The sequence below is a fragment of the Ooceraea biroi genome, chromosome 6 (genome assembly GCF_003672135.1).
Source record: "Ooceraea biroi isolate clonal line C1 chromosome 6, Obir_v5.4, whole genome shotgun sequence".
Classification (NCBI taxonomy): domain Eukaryota; kingdom Metazoa; phylum Arthropoda; class Insecta; order Hymenoptera; family Formicidae; genus Ooceraea; species Ooceraea biroi.
In genome coordinates, this window is record NC_039511.1 from 6,578,829 (window position 1) to 6,602,757 (window position 23,929).

General features: G+C 33.8%; 2 protein-coding genes, 2 long non-coding RNA genes and 1 pseudogene across 5 annotated transcripts; 2 read left to right on the forward strand and 3 right to left on the reverse strand.

Moving 5' to 3' along the window:
* Positions 1-588: 588 nt before the first annotated feature.
* Positions 589-908, reverse strand: LOC113562195. The gene is made up of 2 exons (XR_003406723.1): positions 816-908; positions 589-713 (listed from the first exon to the last, which is right to left on the reverse strand). It is a non-coding gene; the product is annotated as an uncharacterized LOC113562195 (long non-coding RNA).
* A 5,808-nt stretch (positions 909-6,716) lies between these two features.
* LOC109611363 lies at positions 6,717-8,668 on the reverse strand (annotated as a pseudogene).
* Positions 8,669-13,175: 4,507 nt separating this feature from the next.
* LOC105285470 lies at positions 13,176-15,639 on the reverse strand. Of its 2 annotated transcripts, none has more exons than XM_011349700.2 (4): positions 15,364-15,639; positions 15,102-15,238; positions 14,812-14,937; positions 13,176-14,738 (listed from the first exon to the last, which is right to left on the reverse strand). In XM_011349700.2, exons 1-4 carry the CDS (start codon positions 15,416-15,418, stop codon positions 14,106-14,108), a joined length of 951 nt encoding a protein of 316 aa, XP_011348002.1. In that variant the 5' UTR covers positions 15,419-15,639; the 3' UTR covers positions 13,176-14,105. The 2 variants fall into 2 exon arrangements, with proteins under 2 accessions (XP_011348002.1, XP_011348001.1); XM_011349699.2 differs by having other exon boundaries at positions 15,102-15,262.
* A 427-nt stretch (positions 15,640-16,066) lies between these two features.
* Positions 16,067-23,397, forward strand: LOC113562170. The gene is made up of 3 exons (XR_003406700.1): positions 16,067-16,177; positions 19,975-20,008; positions 22,854-23,397. It is a non-coding gene; the product is annotated as an uncharacterized LOC113562170 (long non-coding RNA).
* LOC113562169 lies at positions 20,454-23,420 on the forward strand. The gene is made up of 2 exons (XM_026970586.1): positions 20,454-22,920; positions 23,335-23,420. Exon 1 carries the CDS (start codon positions 20,666-20,668, stop codon positions 22,322-22,324), a length of 1,659 nt encoding a protein of 552 aa, XP_026826387.1. The 5' UTR covers positions 20,454-20,665; the 3' UTR covers positions 22,325-22,920; positions 23,335-23,420.
* The last annotated feature ends 509 nt before the right edge of the window (positions 23,421-23,929 follow it).

The following is a 23,929-nucleotide window of genomic DNA, read 5'->3' on the forward strand; positions in this document are numbered from 1 at the left end:
TATACCAGCAGGGACAACGGGTCGAATACAACCATTAGATATGTATGGTTTTCGCTTGTGGAAAAATTTTATAAAACATTTTTCGGATATTGTCATACTTCTAAATTTAGAAATCAACCTTCATTTGCGAGATGCCATTTTAGAATTACAATCATTAACACATTTTCAATTTTCATCACCAAGACTTAGAAATGTATTTAAATATACATGGTATAAAAGCGGTTATATAGAACATAGACCAGCGGAATTTGAAACGCCAATTGACTTTTGTTTTAAAAAAAATTTTAAACCGACACGCGATGTTTGCGGCGGCATTGCTATAATTACTTGCGCATGGTGTAAGAAATCTCTTTGTATACAACATTTCTTTCATGACCATCATCTTTGTTATAATTTTGACCCATAAATATTTACATTATTCCAAATTGTATTAACAATTTGTTTTATTTGTAATTTGGTTTCAATATTGTTACACAATACATTATATTACATATTATAACAAAATTGTTTATTTTCATCAATAAAAACATTGATAAAATATAATTTAATAAACAAATATATAATATAATATATGTGTGTTTATTTCTATTTTTCCCTTATACTATTCCTCGACCAAACTAGAAGATAGGTGCAGACTTCCATTACCAGGGATCCCATAGCACATGCCTGTACTTCCTCGTCATTACCGTAATCCTTTTACAATTAGTTGCAAACTAAAATTGTAAGTTAAAATTGTAAAAAAATTATTATATTTTGATACATATTACTTTTTTATTTTATTATTTAAATTATATAAGTATTTAAAGTTTAGTTACCTTTCTTGAAAAAAATCTTAATTTTCATTTACGTATTATTCATCCTGACTCATCGATGACTTTCATCTCTACTATCTTTATTACGTATAAATTCTACACGATTTCTTAACTGTTCAATATCTCTGCTATGCTCTCCAGCATTATGAACAGACCTGATCTTTGTTCTATTTTCTAATAAACATTTTAATAAATATTCTCTGCCATAATGCTGCTCTTGCCCATTAATAGCAAAAGGCCGTACAAAACATACTGCGATAATAGTACACAATAAGACAGTGTAACGTACTAGAGTGACGCTGGCAAAGTGACGGCATTTTATACTACTGCTCAAATGATATATATATATATATATATATATATATATATGTCTACATTATCTATTTCATATCACTTACAACGTTCTTGTATTGTTCTATTACAATTCAATTTTTTCACCTATTTCATCTTTTCCGTAGATTTTAAATTAAAGTTATAGAAATAGCTGCGATCTATGATGTCTTAAGATATTAATATCATATCTACCTAAAACAATAAGTGATAAATAAGTGCAACATGTAATATGTATACATCTATCCGTCTATTGTTATTAATAAAGGAAGCATCTAAAATTAGTCTGTCTCGCCGCATAGTAATCTGTTACACGACGCATTCAACTTGACTTTTGACATATTAAAGTTCTCTTTTGTTCGTTACAAAATATGTTTTACCAGTTATGATGTAGTCATCTGTTATTAAGAGAAGATGCGGACAAAATGTGTTGCGTAAAGAAATCGGTCACATTGACGGGCACAAATAGCGTATATACGGAGGCGTTTGTAATTAATTCTCGAAAATGATTTCTCGGAACGCAACTTTATTATACATGGTTGAATTCGTAAAAAAATAAGCTTTCTATTGGTGATAAAAAAATTTCAAAATTCTGAAAAAAGTGATGAGTGGTGGGGGTATTTTGAAAAATAAAAAACTAAAAAATTTTTTTCCTTATTCTCTTTTAAAGTACTCTCAAAGCCATTCATTTTTTATTGGAAAACAATTTTTCTATCTTTAATAGTTTCCAAGATATTCGCCTCGAAAGATAAACACCGACTTTTTCAAAGGGGTGTTTAACCCCCTAAAAGTGAGTTGGGCACGTATAAAAAAATACGTGTCCCTTATTTTGAGCTGGAAAACAACATATTCAAAGCTCATCAAAATCGGAGGGGGACACTTTCGTACCTTTTCTTGTTAGTCGATACACATAATTTACATGTAAAGTACAGATTATAGGTAGGACATGTTTAAATGCGACCCGGGCACGCCAAGTACTTCAATGTCGTCATGTGATAAGAGAGTATGCATGGAAAACATTTGGATAAAATACTCAAACTGAATTGCTTCGAGGTACTTGGCTAGTTAACTATTGATTATTGATTTCATATTTAGTTTTGATTTTTATAAATAGCATTTTAAACTTTTTGTTGCGTACAAGGTGAGATTTTTTATGTACTTGGCGCACTTTTTTCACCTTTATAAGGTTTTTTTAATGATCTCATTGCTTTTTGTAAATTTTTAAAATTTTGAGATATCTCGAATCTGCTTGCGCAGTCTTCTTTAGAATCGTTTGCAGTTGTTTCGGTTCGTTTGTAGTTGAACCGAGATATCTAACAAATGGCAAAGTTAGCAATTATTTATTTAAACAAATGTTAATTAATACCTTTTGAACAGTTTAACTGCAAACAAAACGAAACTACAAACGATTCTGAAGAATACGGCGCAAGTGGAATCGCGATATCTCAACAAATGGCAAAGTTATCTATTTTTTATTTAAACAAATGTTAATAACTTTTGACAGTCCAACTACAAACGGAACAACTAGAAACGATTCTGAAAAAGACAGTATAAGCGGATTCGCAATATCTTAACAAATAGCAAAGGTAGCTATTTTTTATTTAAACTAATGTTAATTATTACCTTTTGAACAGTTGAACTGCAAACAAAACGAAATTACAAACGATTCTGAAGAATACGGCGCAAGCGGAATCGCGATATCTCAACAAATGGCAAAGTTATCTATTTTTTATTTAAACAAATGTTAATAACTTTTGACGGTTCAACTACAAACAAAACGAAACTACAAACGATTGTCAAAAAGACAGCGCAAGCGGATTCGCGATATCTTAAGAAATGGCAAAGTTAGCTATTTTTTATTTAAGGGGGGAATCTGATTTACCGGGTCCAAAAAATCGAGGCCAGTCAAATGGTACAAAATGAATTTTATGAGGAAGTTGAAAGGCTCCTGTATGGAGCAGGAATTGCTGATTAACCTACGACTGCTGTAAGTTATCAAAAAATTATACTTTTCGGTTGCAAAACCTTTAAATGTTGTTTTCTCAAACCCGTATTTTCTAAACTTGTGTACACGATAGAGAAAAATCTAATTAACCGATCGAGTTCTATCTCAGCTCATTTTGTTCGTTATTTGTTTCTTTACCAAGTGAACCTAAGACAGAGTAAAAAAAATTAAATTAGACTAGTTTTTTGCACTAAAAAACGAAATTTTTTTTCGTGAAAAATGAAATTTTTTTCCAGAATCGTGTCAATTTCTCAATTTTCGTTATTTTTTTGGTTTTTTAGGTTCACTTCGAAGGTAATTATGTAAAATTAATAAAACACTTTGAATCGTTTGTTTCACACAAGATTTACGCTCTCCAGAATGTACACAATGAACCAACTGCAGCGGCGAGGCGTTACAAGCATCTTCCTGTTTCATCGGCTTAACGGCTATATTCTTAATCCAAAAAATTAATTTTTGTAGTTTAAATATACAATAATATATTCTAAAAGTATGGGAGTAATTGCTTTTATTTTACCTACTTTAAAAAATTCCTAAACATTCTGCATTTTTCGGGCTCCTAAACCAGATTCCCCCCTTAAACAAATGTTAATTAATACCTTTTGAACAGTTCAACTACAAACAAAACGAAACTACAAACGATTGTCAAAAAGTCAGCGCAAGCAGATTCGTGATATCTCAATACTCAACGTATCAGACGCAGTGTGAATTCTCCATAACGCGCTTATGTGAACGCACCTTGACGGACAAACTCGCTTTGCTTGTGTGCGTGCGAGCGTACGTACGTGAGTCTGAAACTTCTTCTTAAGGAAAACGCATGATGTAAATATAAAGGTGTACCATTGCGCATGATGGTGTCACGTGTTCTGACGTAAGCCAATAAGAAATGACCAGGAATGCAGCCGCGACATGCAATCGTATATTCAATCGGACATTATTACTAATATATATTTAAACCTAAAATTAGCAATAAAGTAGTACTAGTCAAAAATAATAGTAATATTATTATGTAACATTTAATATGTTGAGAGAGAAAGAGAGAGATAACGTAAGAAAGATAAGGTTTTTCTTTTATGTACATACAATATATTTTTTAATGTTATTTTATTAATAAGAATATTACTATTGTGTATATACACATATATACACAATATATACACACGTTATACACATATACAAATATATATTTTTACTTTTGATTACTTAATTTATTTATGTTGTATATTTCTTTTTACATTTCTTCCTATGCAAAAAATACTTACGTTGTTTTTATTCTTTTATTATCACCTTCATGACATGTATTTTTCCGTTTCTTTTCCAGATTTAATACTTTTGTAGGGATGGAACCTTTCTTTAATCGCCAAATCTGCCTAGCAGATACATTCTTTTGCCGTGGCTTTGTCCATATCATTTCAAAGCAGTCATCATTGAAATGAAGACTGCACACCGTTGCTAAAATTATGTTTTACAATCTATTTACTAGTCTGTGTCAAAATATAATATAAAAGTGCGATTGTTTATATAATACATATTGATATAAATTATAACAACTCACCAGAATCAGTTTTTGTTTCTTCTTTATTTTTTCTGCAAGCCTTCAGCCATTGCTGCAGAAGAGAAGGTTCTTTTGGGAATTGAAAAAATTTTATTTTTTCACTTACTGTACGATTCGTACAATTTTTAACATAACAGTACGGCATAGTGCTTAAAAAAGAAACATAATATATAATCAAAAGAAATTTACATAGAATTTAAGTTAGTGCACCCATATGTGCACTGTGCAGCCATATTGGATTTTTACATTTCTGGTCATTTCTGATTGGCCATTTATTTAGACGACTGCGCATTCACGGGACTGGTACACCTTTATATTTACATCATGGGAAAACGGAACGTCACAATCTAGCATACGATTACGATATCTCAGGATAGACTGCACCAATCGCGTTCGGAGTGGTCGCGATCGAAAGCTTGCATCCATATTATGTTATTAAAGTGCCGTTAGATTTTTACATAAGGCTTTAGTTTCTGAGATATTTTAATCGAAAGTTAGGGTGACGTGAAATTCCGGATAAGCTACTTGGTAGCGCGCGACGTCTATGCAGTGGCTCTCACCGCTCGGAACCTTGTTCTTTATATACTTGGCGTCGCGACGCCACCGCGTCTCTTGATCTAGAAAGCCCAACCAGAAAACAATCGATTCAAAGTGGGTCTTCAAGGTGATCAACGATGTGGAAGGGAACGTATCCAGATACAAGGCTCGATTGTGCGCTCGAGGTTTCATGCAGAAAAAAGGTACCAATTTTACAGAAATTTTCACCTGTCGTCAGGTACGACATTCGTATACACGTGACCGGAATTGAACGTAAGTTTAAGGAACTGCTATATGCAATCGTTTGTATTTCGTTTGAAGAGTAATGAAGTGTGATTAAAAAGGTTTGTGAGTCTCTCAGTTAATTGTAATTAATTAATTATTTTTGCTTAACGTATTTATCCGGAACAGATTAGCCGGAATAACTTCAAACGATATTTTTGTATGGAATCGTTTGTATTTTGTTTGTAGAGTACTGAAGTATGATTAAAAAGGTTTGTGAGTCCCTCAGTTAATTGTAATTAAATGTTTATTACTCGGTAGTTAGCCGGAATATAGATTTAGTTCCTCATGTTAAAAGAAAAAGGCGCCACTGTTCCCTGAAATTTTATTGACAGTTTCCCTTCTATGATGTCGAATGATTTAAGCCATTATATACTTACCATGCATACTAAAAAAAGCATAAATATATATATAAATTAAACACTTCTTTCCCGTGTACATCAAGCTGTAAGATGTTAAGTAAGATATTTAATGATAATAAACGCCATGACGCTTGCATTATTTCTTTGTTTTATTCTTATCATAGTGTTATGATGTTTTGTATTTGGGCGCGTGACGCTAGTGGTGGCGCTTTAGTCTGTATCCTTTCTAGAGTTTTTATGTTTTATGTTTCAAGTAGTACTTCCTCTTTCGTTTTGTTCGTTAGAACCTGAAAGGGATCGGGTGCCATGGAACACTAAGAAGAAGAAGAAGTTTTGTTCGTTAGATGAGATGTGCTTTGTGTGTGGTCATTACCATTATCACGTTTTTGTACAAGATTAAGATTATATCATTTCAGTTCAATTAAATAAGTACGTCTCGTTATTTCTCAGCCCAAAACATAGTTATATATATAGTTATATTCTTATATATAATACTATTTATTAATTCTGCGTTTATATATGTGTGTGTATATATATATATATATATATATATTCCTACATCGTATTCGTCCCACGTTTTAATGAAGAGCAATACAGTATTGTATTATGTAAACTTAAAGCTATCGGCAACAGAACCTAAATTTTAACTACCATTTATAAATATTTTAATTGTTTCTAGATCTAGATAATAAAACAAACTCGGTTAGAGAAATAAAAAAACAATGTATTTTTACACATTACAGATTTGAACAATTTGCATGTTTACTAACGAATTTATATTATTGAAAGTTGTTCTTTAATAATCTCGCATGCACGCACACGTATACGTGAAATGCTGTTAAAATGATCGGGTGTTTTATTGTCCAACGTTTTCTTTTATACATATTTTTAATTAATAATTTGGAAAAATGCAAAGAAATATATTTACACTAAAGCCCGTTTTAGACTATGCAATATATTATAATATATTGCGCTAGATTTGACGCAATTTCTTGAGCAAATTTTTGCTGCAAGAATTGCTTGCCGTTGATTGCATAGTCTAAAACGAGCTTAAGATATTAAAAACGTATCACTTATTTTCACAATTGAACGTGATGTATGAGAAACGATAAATAACGATAAATAAAGTAACCGCAATGGCAATGATACGCGTGTAACACTATTTGAATATTTTGAATTAAATAGATCGTCGGAGGGCACACCACACATACAGTTAAAGGCTAGTTATTGGAACATCCTGATCTTCGTGATGATGATCCAACCTGGTCATTGATATGTGGTCCGCGGCATGTTCCTAGCAATCGACGATTCTCCTGTAACAAAATTATATCATTAATATAACAATTTAATAGGGTTCATTTCCTGTTAAATTTCCGTGGGACAAAGTTATTCAATGCAATGTCTGTTTATTATGTTTACTATTGTTTGGGATTAGATAATGTTTAGGAGAAATTAGAATAGAATTCACGTTGTCGATCACATGTTCTACTTGCTAAATTAATATTATTCTTATAATAAAAGTTTCTCAAACACATTTTGTGAATAACCTGTGGCTTTTTCATCAAGATTTTCTATATCATGATTCTTATTATATTACGTTACATACGAACCTCGAATTAAATAACACATCAGCTCAGTTATTAATAAATCACACCAATATGATTAAGGTGCTGGCAACCAGACTACCCAAGATCATGCCGAAACGTTCTGTCGCTGCTAATGGTTTAAGAAACATTCTGACGCTCAACGTTTGCCATATGGACTCTGTCTACATAGAGTACACACCAGACTTCATATTATATCCTAAAAATGAGAAACCATTATTCAAGAGAATCTTTCAGAAAACATGCGATGCACAAGTAGTTTACGCATAACTTACCGTCGATGATAAATGCCGGACTCACAGCTGTACTATAATTGACGGTTGAGTTTATGCACATTTCTGTAAAATTGTATCCACCCATCCATGCGAGGCGAGTTTTGTGACAAGTCGTTTCATTCATGTCGCTGAGTTTCTCGCCAGTCAGCAAGACTAGAAGCTGTCCAGTTAACGTCGTCGCGGCATTGGGCGCTCTGTGCACACAGACGTACAGTAGCAAAATCTGATTGATCAATTTAGCACCTGATGTCGAGGCTGCATGAAACCGAGTGCATTTAGCACTTTGGATGTAGCAATATAACATTTCTGCGACGAGATCTTCCAGCGGTATCGGCAGATCGGCAGACTGCGGCGCTGACTCGCCCGTCACTATCATTTCTAAAACATGATACACGACAATCTCAATAATGAAAAATGCATAAAACGTATGTCGAAATCGAACAGATTGTGTACCTATTAAAACTAAGATTTTCCCCGTCGTCCAAGATACTGTTGTAGTATCGATTTAAAAATTTTTTTCCATGATTGGTTATAACAACAGTCGTTAGACTGGGCCTCGCCTCCAGAAAACTTTGCACAGATGTAGGTGGTACGCTATCATCTAAAATCGATGCATTCAACACTTTACTCAAACGATCTGTGGTATCATCTTTACTGCTGCTATGGAGAACTATTTTCCCTTTGTCCAGTTGGCCGAACTCGATCACACTCTTGATATCATCCAACTTCAGATTAATCCCACCGAGAGCGTTAAAATTGTTCTGCTTCATATTGTAGATCATACGACTTGATCCTATGTAATCAAATGCCTTTCCTTAAAAGGATAACTTTTTAAAACAGGCCATCGATAAACCATATGGATTACGTGTGCAACATCAACTCTCAATACCATAGAAGGGAAACTGTCAATAAAATTTCAGGGAACAGTGGCGCCTTTTTCTTTTAACATGAGGAACTAAATCTATATTTCGGCTAACTACCGAGTAATAAACATTTAATTACAATTAATTGAGGGACTCACAAACCTTTTTAATCACACTTCATTACTCTACAAACAAAATACAAACGATTCGATACAAAAATATCGTTTGAAGTTATTCCGGCTAATCTGTTCCGGCTAAATACGTTAAGCAAAAATAATTAATTAATTACAATTAACTGAGGGACTCACAAACCTTTTTAATCACACTTCATTACTCTTCAAACTAAATACAAACGATTGCATATAACAGTTCCTTAAAATTACGTTCAATTCCGGTCAAGTGTATACGAATAGGTACGACTCGTTGCGAGTATTGCTAGCGATTGTGGTCGAAAGAGATTTAGAATTGACCCAATTCGACGTGCAAACGGCCTTTGTTTACGGAGAGCTGGACGAGAAAATATATATGGAAGTTCCTGAAGGAGTCGCCATTGAACAGAAGTCAGCCGACGGCAAGAAAGAAGAACTGGTGTGCTGCTTAAAGAAGGCCCTGTACGGACTGAAACAGTCCCCTAGATGCTGGAATAGGAAATTCCGTGAGTTTTTGAAACTGTTCAATTTCAAAACAAGCGACGCAGATGAATGTATATTTGTAGGTCGCGTGAACAATTCTATTGTCTATTTAGCATTATATGTTGATGATGGACTAATAGCTGCTAGTTCACAAGAAATTATTGATTTAGTTATAGATTATTTACGTAGTTCATTCAAAATTACAATCGGCGATGCAAAAATGTTTGTCGGAGTGCAAATTGAGCGTGATAGGACAAATAAAACGTTATTTTTACATCAAAGTGCTTATATAAAAAGAATAATCGAAAAATTTGGTATGTTAAATGCGAAACCGCTGAATTGCCTGCCAATCCCCATGTAATATTGAATCCTGTGTGTAACGGGGAAGAAAGAAAGATCGACCAATGTACCATTTCGTGAAGCCATAGGCTCGTTAATGTTTTTAGCAATAGTATCTCGCCCGGATATTGCTTATGCGGTAAGCCCAGTTAGTAGATTTTTAAATAATCACAATGATGATCATTGGCGTGCGGTAAAGCGAATATTTTTTTATTTGATAAGTACGATAGAATTTGGGATATTATATCGTGCTAACAGAAATGGAACTAAATTAACAAGTTTTTCCGACGCTGATTATGCTAACGATATAGAAACACGTAGGTCCGTAACTGGCTATGTATTTGTTTTGGCGGACGGACCAGTGACATGATCCTCACAGCAACAAAAAATGGTTACACTCAGCACGACAGAATCTGAGTATGTTGCAGCAGCGGCTGCTACAAAAGAGGCAATGTGGCTTAGAAAGTTGTTGGAGAGTATAGAATGTTCGTGTGAAGGTGCTACAACAATTTTTATAGACAATCAAAGCGCGATAAAATTAGTTAAAAACCCAGAATTTCATAAGCGCACTAAGCACATTGACATTCGATATCATTTTATTCGAGAGAAAATACATTCAAGGGAAATAGCAGTAGAATATGTTCCTTCAAATCAACAAAAGGCCGATATGTTTACGAAAGCTCTTCCAAAGAAAAAGTTTCAAAGATTATATTTAGATATTGGAATGTCAAAGTTTTTGGTTACGATCACAAACGGCGGAAGTGCTGAATAAAGTTTGCGATACGTAGCCCTATACTCTGTATTATCGACCTATCGATAGTATCTCATTAGATCTATAAGTAAGCGAATGAAGCGCTAATATCGCAGATCTCGTACTGTGTGCAGGAAATAAAAGTCGGAGCACGCTGTATTTCGCTAACCGTCAAGTAGATCGCATCGAGTCAGAGAGATAGAAAGTTTCTTTTGTACTGAGGTGAAATAGTTACAATTGATATAGAGATGTTATATTCTTAACTTCACCAGTAAATTATTATTAACGTAATTAATTGATGACTTTATTTTATTCGATCATAACTGGCATTCATCTAGATGTTTTTTAGATTTTCAAGTGTAAGATGTACACATCTAACACAAGTAACTGCGCGCCAACGGGATTTGTCAGTCTTACAACGCAGCCATTTTTCTTATGGTAGAAAGCAATCTTACCTAATAAGTTATGATCGAATAAAATAAAGTCATCAATTAATTACGTTGAAATAGTTAGTTCAGTTGTTTCACAATTCAACATTTCTTAAAAGTGTAATTAACGTTTTTCAAATAAATACTGGCGTACTCATTTAAGACGAGAGTGAAGATTTTTTCTTTTCGCATTATCCCGCGGACCTCCAGAGAAGCAATTACTTCCAACAGAAAACATTTGGATAAAATACTCAAACTGAATTGCTTCGAGGTACTTGGCTAGTTAATTATAACTATTGATTTCATATTTAGTTTTGATTTTTATAAATAGCATTTTAAACTTTTTGTTGCGTACAAGGTGAGATTTTTTATGTACTTGGCGTACTTTTTTTACCTTTATAATTATTTTATTTCAAATCCTTATGCATTTGTTTTTTGTTATTATATGACGGAAATAAGGTACATTGGAATAACAAGATAATTTTGCTCGCTCAGATACCATTTTCCGACCACTGTGGGACATCGCGAAAATTCGGATTTTCATGAAACTTTACACACACGTAGAAGGGGTTAATACATGAATTTAGAAATTTTAGTTGCTGCCCAAAAACGGTTCTAAGGGGTGAAACCATCGGTGAATGCAAAATATTGGAATTAGTACAACGGATAAAAATTAAAAAGTGTGTGTGCGCGAACGAACTAAAGGACCCGAATTATTCGTATTCTCATATACTCTATCCATGGATATCTTATGAACCATAATCGATACCAAAAATTCCTTTTGAGAGTTGAAAGTCCTAACGACATACTGTAAGAATTATGGAAATCTAATAGATACGGTCCTGAGCGTGGCGGCGTCAATGGCCCGTATTCATAGGCCCGTATTCATAATCGGATCTTATATTTAAGACCGTCTTAAGTTTATTTGCAGATGCTGTATGAATCATTTTATTGGCTATGGAGTATCTGCAGATAAACTTAAAACGGTCTTAAATATAAGATCCGACTATGGCCCCTATTCATAGTCGGATCTTATATTTAAGACCGTTTTAAGTTTATCTGCAGATACTCCATAGCCAATAAAATGATTCATACAGCATCTGCAGATAAACTTAAGACGGTCTTAAATATAAGATCCGACTATGAATACGAGCCAATAGCTCGGATTTTGGTTATTGCGCAAGCTGACGTCGCGTGATTTAAGGGTGTCGATCAATGATTGGCGGATTGAGATCCGAGGACCTCGTGTATCGGCTCGAAGGTTCGCGGAAAGCCGATGATAGAGAGTCGAGCATTAGACGATAAGCATAGCACATTGTACGAGTTAGATCGGCCGGTCTGAGTCGATGTTGGTCCCATTTTGTCGTGCAGTCGCTTATGTCGTTGTCCGCACATTTGTTAATACTCGTGAGTTGATTTGTCGTAATAAACGTCATCACGTTTAAAGTGCGCTTGTTTTAATCGAGTTATTAAGGGGGTCTTCTAGTCTAGCGGATCGGAAAAATCGATTTTTTGTTTTTTTTTGCATATTTTGCAAATATTTGGTATGGAAAATATGTCTACAAAAGGATTTAGTCCGATTCGCAAAATTAACAAAGTTATAGCACCTGGTAGGGAGCGGCCTCGGGCCGGCGCTCGAACACAATAGAGGCTTTGTGTTGGTATTTATTTTCGCTAGGTTCAAAAGACCGGTTAAAGACTTTGGAAGGTCGTACATTTGAACTGGGATCTTTCTAACGATCGATTTTTACCTACCTGGGAAGGAGTATTTAATTTCTCGGCCCAGAATTCAGTGTGGCTTTGAACGTTGAGACGAGTGGATGCAAGCTAAGTTATCCGTTTATTTAAACACTAAAAATTGTTGAAAATGGATAAAAAAGGTACGAAAGATACTTATGCATGTGATGAGAGTGACTATTGGTCAGGAAGTGGATGTATACACGAACTCTCGGAACACAGCTCGTATCACCCGCTTAGAGCGGCGCTCAACTAACTTCACTAAAGAGGACAGAAATAATCGCAGGGAAGAGAGAACAGTTCTGCAGGACTTCTACAAGCAAGATGAAGGTTCCCTGTATGACCCTAGACTAGCTGATTGATCGTAAGTAATATTATCTCTATGTAATCAGTATGAAAAATTTTAAACGCGTTTTTCTCAAAACCATGTTTTTCGAATTGCTCCCATGATATCTCGAAAACCAGTTGACCAATTGAGTCGTGCTTGTGCATACATCTTCAGCATATGTGTAGCTATAGCCCCTACCACGATCAAGTCGAAATATTTTTTTTACCTTTGCAGCCCTTCAATGGTGAAAAAATGGCCAAAATCGAAACTTAATTTTCTAAATGACATGATTGTTTTAATTTTCAATATTTTTTTTCTTTTGGTACCTACTATAGCCACACTCATACTAATTAAGAATCTCTTTGGTTTTTTTGTTTCAGATGAGTAGAACAACCGGAATCGTGGGAGCCGTGAACTAACTTTTTTTTTGTCATCATCCCATTCAATCTACTGTACAGTGCTTATTTATAATTATTTTGCAATTTAAAAATTTTGAAAAAAACTTCAAATATGTATCAATATGCAAGAAAAAACCCTGTTCCAAAAATCCTTATAATTTTTATTAAAAAATTCGCAAAAATAATATAAAAATTCGACTTCTAGACTAGAAGACCCCCTTAAACCCAATTCCTCACGTGCCTTGACAGCGGAACGCTGTTCGTATCAGTAGAGAAGAAGACTACAAGCTCGGACTCGCCATCCTATCTCTCTACAAAAGGTTTGGAAAAAACCTTACAATACTTTATTTTGCAATTAAACTTCTTCAGCACGTCACATTTTGTAGATATACACAGTGTGATTAAAAAGTTTTAGGACTCAGCTCATAAACAAAACAGAAAGTATGATAAAAAATTTTTATTACTAATTATTCTTCTACATATGACCATTGTATAAAGTTAGGTATACATCGCTCGGCGCGCTCCGCCAGCCGCTCCAGAGCGTGCTGGAAATCTGTTGCTTCGTATTTCCCTCGTTACGTTATCTTGGATCGTCTTGATATCATCGAATTGTCCTTTTAGCTTTAATTTCAGCTTTGGAAACAAAAAGTAATCCGCCGGTGTCAAATCCGGCGAGTACTGTGGATGGTGTAGCAGTAACAGTTTTTTTCGCTAAAAACTGGCGAATTATTGCTGCATTGTGAGACGGTGCGTTATGACAACCGCAAATAACACACGACACGCAAAACGTTGTATCTCGGCGAACACTCAACGGAAACTCAGATAGCCAAGCGCGCGATTACCGCACGAGATACTGTTACCGTACTGCTACTGTACTGTCACGAGATGGCAGTGTAGGCGTAACCGTACTAGTGACCCTATAATAAGAGTCTGGCGGTGAGAGTCGCCATTTATGCATAAAAGCACACGAGAAAGAGAGCAATACAAGCTCACCGTCTCACTCGATTGACGCATGCGCACAATTGTCCTTAACCTATTTTCCTTACATAATTCATGAATAAAGCTGTATTTTAATATTACAAATCTTTTCTTAAAATAATTATTATAAAACAATTCCAGATAATTGATGTGATCTAATTGTATAATATGTAGTTTTCGTCGATGTTTTCTAAGATTATAATTGTAGTATGGAACCTTCGTCAAATAATAAAAGATAAATAATTCCATGTTAAAAGAGAAAGAGTTTTCAAGATAGATATTCGAATTTATTATTAATATTACAGTACAAAGTACATAATTTTGTGTGTTTTTTGTGAAAAGTGACAGTTGCTCTTTGTCTCTAGTGCTTCGTCCTTCATCGCGAATCGTAGATTCACCTGAACATTGATCTGTAGTGCTTTGTCCTTCATCGCGAATCGTAGATTCAACTAAACAGTGGTCTGTAGTGCTTTGTCCTTTATCGCAAATCGTTTCATTTTGTACTGAATGTGTTAAAGGCGCCTGTCGTAATACAAAGAATTAGGAAATGTGCTACAATTATTATTTTTACAGTATAAATAACAAAATTTATTACCTTGTCTTCAGTTCGTTTAAATGTTTTTTCTTTTAGCCAATATCCAAAAATTGTTGGCACTGCATTCAGTTTCAACTTCGGTTTTTTATCACGCCTTTGCTCCCACATTTCTGGAGAAAAATGCACCTTCAAAAAACATTTGTAATTAATATGTTAAAGTAATCTAAAATATGCAACATTCCTGAAATAATTCATCACTTATTATTTCATTATTCTATTACCTACAATACATAGATATCTATAATAGCCCGTGAGTTTAAATAATTACTTTTATTTAAAAAAATACTTACCTCGCATAAATATGAACGGTTGTTTGGTATCCAGTTTTCGACATTCATGTTTGCAACCCATTGTGCCCGACGTTCAGGATTTTTTGGAAAAATCTTTACAATATATCCTTTGGCAGTAGAGTTGTTGCAAAATGGTGCTGAGCATCCAATCATATTTATTACTGATATAATACATTTTAATTAATACGGTTAAAAACAAACACTGAAAGACTTCACTTAACATCTGTAACCTCAACACTGAGCGAGGTGACAGTTTACTCACTTGTGTGAATAGACGAGAACACACAAATACTTCCGAACTTTATCGAAGAATGCATAAATGGCGGACCAATCAACAAGCAGGACCGCGTGGCCAGACTCTTATTATAGGGTCACTAAACCATACGATATCAGTACAAAAAGGATACATGATATTACGATACAGCGTACAATCACTGTACCTATACTGCATACTGTTCAGTACATCGCAATTAAGAATTATACCATACCAGTACTACGTACTGAGTATGTATTAAAACCTGAAAATGCGATATAATTGATCGAAGTAATAACTTTTTATTAAATTTATCATTAAAATTTAAATTATAATTTGGCGCAATGATGAATATTTAATATTCCTATATATTGATATGGAGTTTGATTGCTATTTATATAAATTTATATAAATAAAGCCTCATTATTTTGACGCGCGTAACGCGCGTCAGCAAGGCGATTTGCTACTTGAGATAGTTCATATTATGTTAATTGAACATTAAGACCTTTTCTAATTGGTCAACTCTGCTTATATTATTTTTTATTATAAATATCATTTTCTTATGACGTATAGACGCACGCAATGTGAATCAGTGTGAATCGTGCATAATGAGAGATCTCTTAGCGCGGCAAATTTGTTTGTCTCCTTGGAGACATTGTTACTCTCCCAGCGAGACGATATTGTTTTTCTCTACGCTGCATCTCGTTCTTCTTTGTAATAACGTGGACCTGTACGGACGTATTCTTCTTCCGCAATTTTCTACTTATTACGAGGAGAAAGAGAGAGAGAGAGAGAGAGAGAGAGAGAGAGAGAGAGATTTGAGGTAAGTAATTTTTCATATAACAATTAATTTGTTAAATCTTTTTTCTTGAAAATCATTCAATATGACTTTTTATTCCAATTTTTCATTCCTTGAACTTATCTTTATTTTTTCATTTATATTTATCTGTCGGAAATCTTGTATATGTTTGCGCGAGATGACAATAAGCGAAATAATCTTTTTGTGAAAAATACAGCAGAAATTGAATGCGTGTGTTATGTTAAATGTTAATAGTAGAAATGCAGCCGAAATATTATATTATACTTTCTTTGATATACATATTTTTTCTAACTTTGTTGTTATTTTGCGCGTAGCTTCGCATTTGTGGCTGAGACGTAACATACGCGGATGATTGTCGGAGTCTGTTTAAAATACCTCTCAATATCGGAGCATATACAAGGAGTACGTTCCATTTAGCGCTCGCAACGACGTTAGCGTCATTCTATCTTTATTTAATATTCAGTGAGCAATAAAGACAGAATGACGCTCGCGTTGTTGCGATCGCCAAATGGAACGTACTCAAGGATAGGCGGGAAGGACCGCCATATTTTGTTTTTAGCTTCGCACATACGTGTGAACATACATGTGTGTATATATACGCGTGAAATAAAAGATTCAGGCTCGGTTACACCAACGTCGCGTAACTTTAAGTTTACTCACTCTTCTAATTATTCTTCTAACTGACTTATAACCCTTTAGAAACAGACAAAGCGTGAGTTAAGCTAAAATTAAAATTATACGACGTTAGTTCAATCGGGCCTCCGAATAAAAAAATTTTAAATTGTACAATTCTTTTATACATATTAATTCTTTATTATTAAAGCTTTTTTATTTAATAACGTAATAAACATATAATACATTTTGTAATGTAATATTTTGTGATATATTTATAAAATGAATTATAGTAGTGCTATCTTGAAATAAAAAAATATTCATGTTTTCTAAAACTGTCAATGAATCAGCAGCACTATTACTAAATAATAGGCCTGCAAGTCGAACTTTTATTTTCAGTTTTTGATAATTTATGTTTATTGCGTACTTTATTCGCTAAATAAAATTCTCTTATTTTGAATAGTGTGAAGTTATTTAAAGTATTTCCATGATACTTTTTCATCTTCTGCAATTATAACGAAAATCTCCTAAACAATTCCATACTAGTTTTAATACGTGTGATGGATCCAAAAGTATAAAAACTTTTTCTTTAGTGACAGGATGTACAAATTATGTCTGAAAATTATTGTTTTGGTTTTTCTCATCTCTATAAAAGTTGGTTAATTCTTTCATTACAGACATTTTTATAGAAACGTCAAAGAAACAACATTAAGCTCAGATGCATGCATGAATTCTAAAACTTTTTAAAATAAATAATTTTTTATCAGTTTTTAATGACTTTATAAAAAAATAAGTAAAAGGAATTTTCCCATGACCCATTTATGCGTACGACAGTAAAAACCAGAACTTGTTATCTAATTTGTTAAAGTTATTAATAGTAATATATTTATCCATTTCCACAAAGTCTGCCATGCCACTTTTAAGTTAACTCGTTCAATTTCGCTCTTTATATCTATTTCATCGAATATTATAGCCCCTAACAAAGATAATTATTAACATTGCTTTACAACGTTTTTCAATTGATTCAATTTTAATGCTTCCGAATTTCCATGTTACTACTATATATAAAGTTTTTGAATGAGTTCAAATGCATTTAAATTTTTTTCTTACGTAATTATAAGCTTTCGAGCTGTAGTTAATTTGTTAACTACATGTTAAAGCAAATGATCTTAATTCGGGACTCTATTGTTTATTAATAGTTATATTTCCACATTTCGAAATTATTCCTTTCAAGAAATTTTTATGAAGCTTACCCATTTTCCTGTAAAATATATAAATTATTCTTATTTAATTTTGATTTTAAAGATGTTGTAACAATATCAAAATATATCTGCTTGAGTGTTTTATTTTGCGTTTTAAATATGTTATTGTTAAGATTTTTATTTATACTTTTCCCAAGAGGCTCTTATAAGTATTTAATAGCGTCATCTTTTTCATTTTGAAAATATTGAGGACTGCCAAATGTTGAGCAATGAACTTTTAAATTTGAATTTTCAGACTGGAGAAATACATCTCAATAAAAAGCTTTTCATCGAGTACTATAGTATAATCTTGTGATCTAAAAACAATATTACAAATCAATGTTCAAAAAATTTCCTAATGTACAATAAATATTTTACAAATAAAATGAGATATAATTATGTAAAAATTCCAATTAATCAGCTAGTAAAAATTCTCTTTTTAAAATTAATTCTTCAGTGCATTTATCGAGAAGAATTTGTTTATTGGTAATACTTTCTTGATGATTATTATTATTCTGATTATTGTCATTCCCTGTATTGAATTTTTTTGTGCAATGTGTATCACTTGATGAAAATGATGTTTCCAAATATGAAAGTTCGTGATCTGTATAATGAACAGAAGAAAAAGATAAATTTAAATAATTCTGTTGATTTTCAATATTTTTCTGTTTATTGTGGCTGCGTTCCGATATTCACTATCAGTACTGAAAATATATAGTATACATGACATAAACTATAGATTTTCAGTACTGACAGTAAATATCGGAACGCAGCCTGTGTGTAGCATTACCAAAAGAATCTACCTACAAAAAATAAAAAAATTATTAATAAATAAAGCACATAATATTAAAATTAAGTAAAATAATGTAATATTTCTTAATTCATTTCTGCTATCTGTTTTTGCCATCATTTCGTAATAAAACATAATTTCTGCTGTATATCTGCCGTCGTAACATAACAATCTTCCACTGTCATATTTCTGCCGTCATAACCCAGACAGCACAAAATGTCCTCAGGATCATCCTGAATATGTCCAGGACGATTCAGGATATTTCGAGGATGTTTTAAGATATGATTCTAAATTTGTTTTATGAAAATTTAGTATGCATTTATAATCATTTTCAATTATGTAGAATATTTAACATAATTAAAAATTTTGAATATTGTAATAAAATATAAATATCTCATAAATATCCACTGGATAACCACAGGATGTTTGTAAAATATGTGGCTTGTCTATATTATGTCAGATAGCTTATAACGTCCTAAAATTATCCTAAACACATCCAGGATATCCTGAGATTTCCGTCTTAATTCACCAAGCGACCGATAGATGGCCAGGCCAGGCGTGACGTTCTCGCAAGAAACATTTGCGTTATCACCTTATAAATAACCATCCGGAAAACCGATCCAGTACTCTTTTCTTCTTCTTTTCTTTTGAAATCATTATTGCTTGAAGTGATATCTCATTCCAAAAGAGTGAGATTTCACTACACGAAATTTAGAGAATAATTCATAAAATATAAAAATCTATTTTTTTACAAAAATGTGACTTAACTCTGTCTATCTTTGAAGCACTGATATATAGAATTGATAAATACCCATACAGCACAGAAATCAATTAGGACATATATCCTGTGGACGTCTCTGCGACGTCCCCTGGAGCTTCTGTGCTGTATGGGTTTCGTCCTTGAAACGTACGAATAATATCCCAAATATATCCTATAGAAATCCTTAGAATATTTTATAGGATTTCCCTCGATATTCCAGAAGATCATATACGGTTATCATTTCCTCTTCCTCGGGACATCCAGAGGAGATCCGAGGATTAAAATGGGATATCCTCAGGATATCACACATGTACGTCCTGGATGTTCTTCGGATGTCCTTAGGACATCCTTGTGCTGTCTGGGAATGTAATAATAATGTTTCATTCTTAATTCACAGGTCAGATTGTTGAAATATACTTACAACGGACGAGGTTTGTATAATTTGTTGTAGGTATTTTGTTAATCTTATTCTAATTTATTGAGTTTATAAGACTTCCGATAGATTTCCGATAGATTTCCAATAGTCTTAATAACAAATTATTTTTTTCAATTGCCCACTTTTTTAACAACGTCTCTAACGTCATTAAAACGTCATTTTACGTCAGCTTGCTTCTTGAATACTTGCAAACACAGTATTCATATTTAATTTAATTTTTATTTCTTTCAGGGTTTTATACTATCCTTATATCATTTATTATATACTAGCATCCCCCGTCCCGGCTTCGCCCGCGATATTTATGTGTAGAATTAAATAAAAACACATTTTACCCCTTCTCACCCGTTAGGGGTGGAATTTCGGAAAACCCTCCCTTAGTGAGCACCTACGTGATAGTAGGAATATACCCTTAAAATTTCAAGTCGATAGGTGCAGTGGTTCGGGCTGCACGTTGATGAGTGAGTGAGTGAGTGGTATTTGGCTTATATATATATATAGATTATTCAGTACGTATCATATTATAGTCCAAGTTGACTAGAAAAACTTGTCTTTTTGTGTTTAGACTTTTCCATTTCAGACTTTATTTATTTTTCCTCGAGTTGCTATTTTTTCGTCTTGTTCATTTCTTTCATTGATATTCTGTTTCATCAATATGTTGCGTTTGGCGAACAGGCACAGTCACAAGCCTTATCACTTACTATCTGCAGCCCATCGTCGTCGTTTGGAAAAATTAGAAAGAGCTGCACGTAATGAATACGAATGTTTACAACAGAAGAATTTAGATATTGCTGATGCTGGAGCCGATTCAAATTTCGTCAACGAAGGTCAAATTCTTGCGGAATGTAGTTTCAGTCAGACTGAGGGAGTTGAAGTTGTCATATCTTCTGATGCATCAGCTAATGATGTACAATTTGCTTTTAGTGAGGTCGATGAAATATCAAGTTCTTCAGACGTTGCTGAATCTATTTCAGATTATGATAATGCAGTAGATATTGAGCCGCAAAATACTATTGATAATTTTCGAGAACATCTTGTCGAAGTCTTCGTAAACAACGGCATGTCTCATACTCAAGTAAGTGCTGTTTTACAGGTTCTTCGAACACATCCTTGTTTATCTTCATTGCCAAAAGATTGTAGAACGCTTTTGAAGACCCCACGAACCACGCATCCCACATTTAACATTGCAGGGGGTGAATATCTCCATTTAGGATTTGAGGCAGGAATTCTGTCCATTCTTCAACAAACCTGTCCAGAATTGATTCCACGTGATACTTTGATGATAGATTGTAGCACAGATGGTGTAACATTAGATGTGCAGGGCAAAATTCAAATGTGGCCAATACAAATTAGGATTGCAAATATTCCTCGAAATAAACCCGAAATCGTAGGCATCTGGCGAGGTTCATCAAAACCAACTAACGCGCAGGAATTATTCCAACATTTTGTGGATGAAGTGCGAGATGTATTAAATCGTGAAGGAATTATTTTTCATAATCAATTAAAATTGATTAAAATGAGATGCTTCATTGCTGATTCTCCTGCGCGGGCTTTTGTATTAGGTCACAAAGGCCATGGCAGTATATTTCCATGTTCAAAATGTTGGATTCGAGGAAATTGGCTTCGTCGTGGAGTAGTAGTTTATCGTGGTATTCAACACAGGTCCCGTACAGACGAAGAGTACAGACAGAAGATTGATGGAGAACATCATACAGATTCTGACTCTGTTCTGCTTACTTTGGGGATGGGATTGATAACTCAAACGGTCTTTGACTACATGCATATCGTTTGTCTAGGTGTTGTCCCCAAAATAAATAGCGTTTTTGTAGATGGAAAATATAATCCAAGTTTAAAACTTTCAACTAGATTACTTGAAATTATGACAACATGTCTACAGCATGTTCACAATTATTGCCCTAAAGAATTTTCGCGAAAACCGCAATTAATCAAAAAGTATGGAGGGTTTAAGGCTACGGAAAATCGTCAACTTCTTTTATATACTGCCCCAGCTGTTTATTACGGACTCATAAATCCTGCTGCGTACAAACATTTTCTTCTATTACATTCCGCCATTCGAGTTCTAGTCAGCTCTTCCTTATCAGAAGACCGTCTTGATTTTGCCCATACAGCATTAAGCATTTTTGTGAATAGAGCAGAAGATATATATGGTCCAGAATTTCTTTCTTATATTACTCATTGTCTTTTACATCTCGTAGATGATGTGAGACGCTTCGGCTCATTGAATGAATTGTCCATGTTTCCATATGAAAATAATATGACGTATTTCCGCAAAGTTTGCCGCAAGCCTCATTAACATTTACAGCAAATCATAAATAGGCGATTTGAAAAATTCCAAGTTCCACAAAACATTAATATAACTGAGGAAGTGATGCGTTCTACAAGACCCTGGGTTAGTCCTGTAGTTTTTAATGCCCCGTTAGATAGTCGCCAATTTCAGATTTTAGACACAGGAAAATTTCGTATATCGGTGAAGAATCAGGATAATACGATAATATTACAGAATTCAAAGATTTATCTTGTTCAGAGCATCATTCTTTCGCGTGAGCATTATCAGTTGGCGGTTAAAGAATTTTGCAGAGTTGAAGATTTTTTCGATGTAGGTTTACCATCATCATCATTAGGTGTTTTTCGATGTTCTGTATTATCCGATGAAGTCATTATAGTAGATCTCAATGAAGTGCACAGTAAATGTTTTCGCATGCCATATTGGCACACTGAATGGCATACAGATCCTATAGTTGACGTCTGGGTAGTAGCAGTCATTTTACATACCAGGGATTAAGACGGTCTCGTGAAGTGGATTCTATGAAATTTTTACTCAGATGAGTCAACGAGGACGAGAGACAGGAAGGGAAGCAGACAAGACAAGGAAAGCGTTGCAGTTTCTGAGTACGGATATTTCAAAATATCGCACATCTCACAATCAATTACGACGAAGAGACATACAAAACATATACAAAAACACATGTCACAAAACACGACTACATCTACAACTACACAAAAACAGACAGCACCATATTATTCACAATCCCTAGTATCATCATCCCTACATACTCTATCATCACTCGCATCTACACAATCGCATGAACATATGACCCCTCCACCAGCACCATTACAGCATAGACTTATCTCATCACATTCACATTCAACAGCCACCCAATAATTCACACGCAATATTTCTTCAGCATCAAAATCATCATTACAAACATCACGCAAACAAACATCATTAAATTTGTCCTTATCAACCACAAAATCATTCTCACAAAACATTCATCCACCCTCAAAACCATCACACATAAACAGATATTATCACGATCACCACTATCACCTGTACAACGCCGTCACCCATCACCCGTCAGACAAGAACATGAAGAAGAATGGACAGAAGATAAGGAAGCATCTCGTAATATAGTGAAGTCTCTAAAGTAAGTTTAAAAACTTATTACAATAAAGATAATCGTCTGTGCATGAATTAAGACCTCATTTTATTTCAGCATGATCATGGCACAGCTACGTCGTATGGAAAAGCGACAAATTTCTATTGAAAATAAAACCGAGTAAGTATTAATAATTTTACTAACAGCAAGTAACTTACATAAATAAATTTTTAATTTTAATAAATTTTTCCATAATTTCATTTTTCTTGTAGTGAAAATGCGAAGGCCATTAAACGACTGTTACGAGAATCTACAGTGAAGAGACCAATGAAGCCGCAGGGAATTTTATTTAGAACCGTGGATGACTTCTTGGCTTTCGAAAAAGTTGACGAAGAAACTTATAATAATTTAGTAAGATTTTTTTCTAAATTCTTCTAAATATATATTTACAGCAATTCAGTTTACTATAAAAATTTTGTTACAGGTAGGGTACTTCGTTTATCTTGGACGGGCCAATGCAG

Excerpts from the sequence above, each read along its gene's own strand:
- LOC105285470 (XM_011349699.2), bottom strand. The coding sequence starts at position 15,418 with ATGCATTCTTCGATAAAGTTCGGAAGTATTTGTGTGTTCTCGTCTATT. Across the intron at positions 14,938-15,101 it reads ACCGTTCATATTTATGCGAG|GTGCATTTTTCTCCAGAAAT; the intron begins GTAAGTATTTTT and ends TGTTTTTTGAAG. Across the intron at positions 14,739-14,811 it reads TTAAACGAACTGAAGACAAG|GCGCCTTTAACACATTCAGT; the intron begins GTAATAAATTTT and ends GTATTACGACAG.
- LOC113562169 (XM_026970586.1), top strand. The coding sequence starts at position 20,666 with ATGTTGCGTTTGGCGAACAGGCACAGTCACAAGCCTTATCACTTACTA.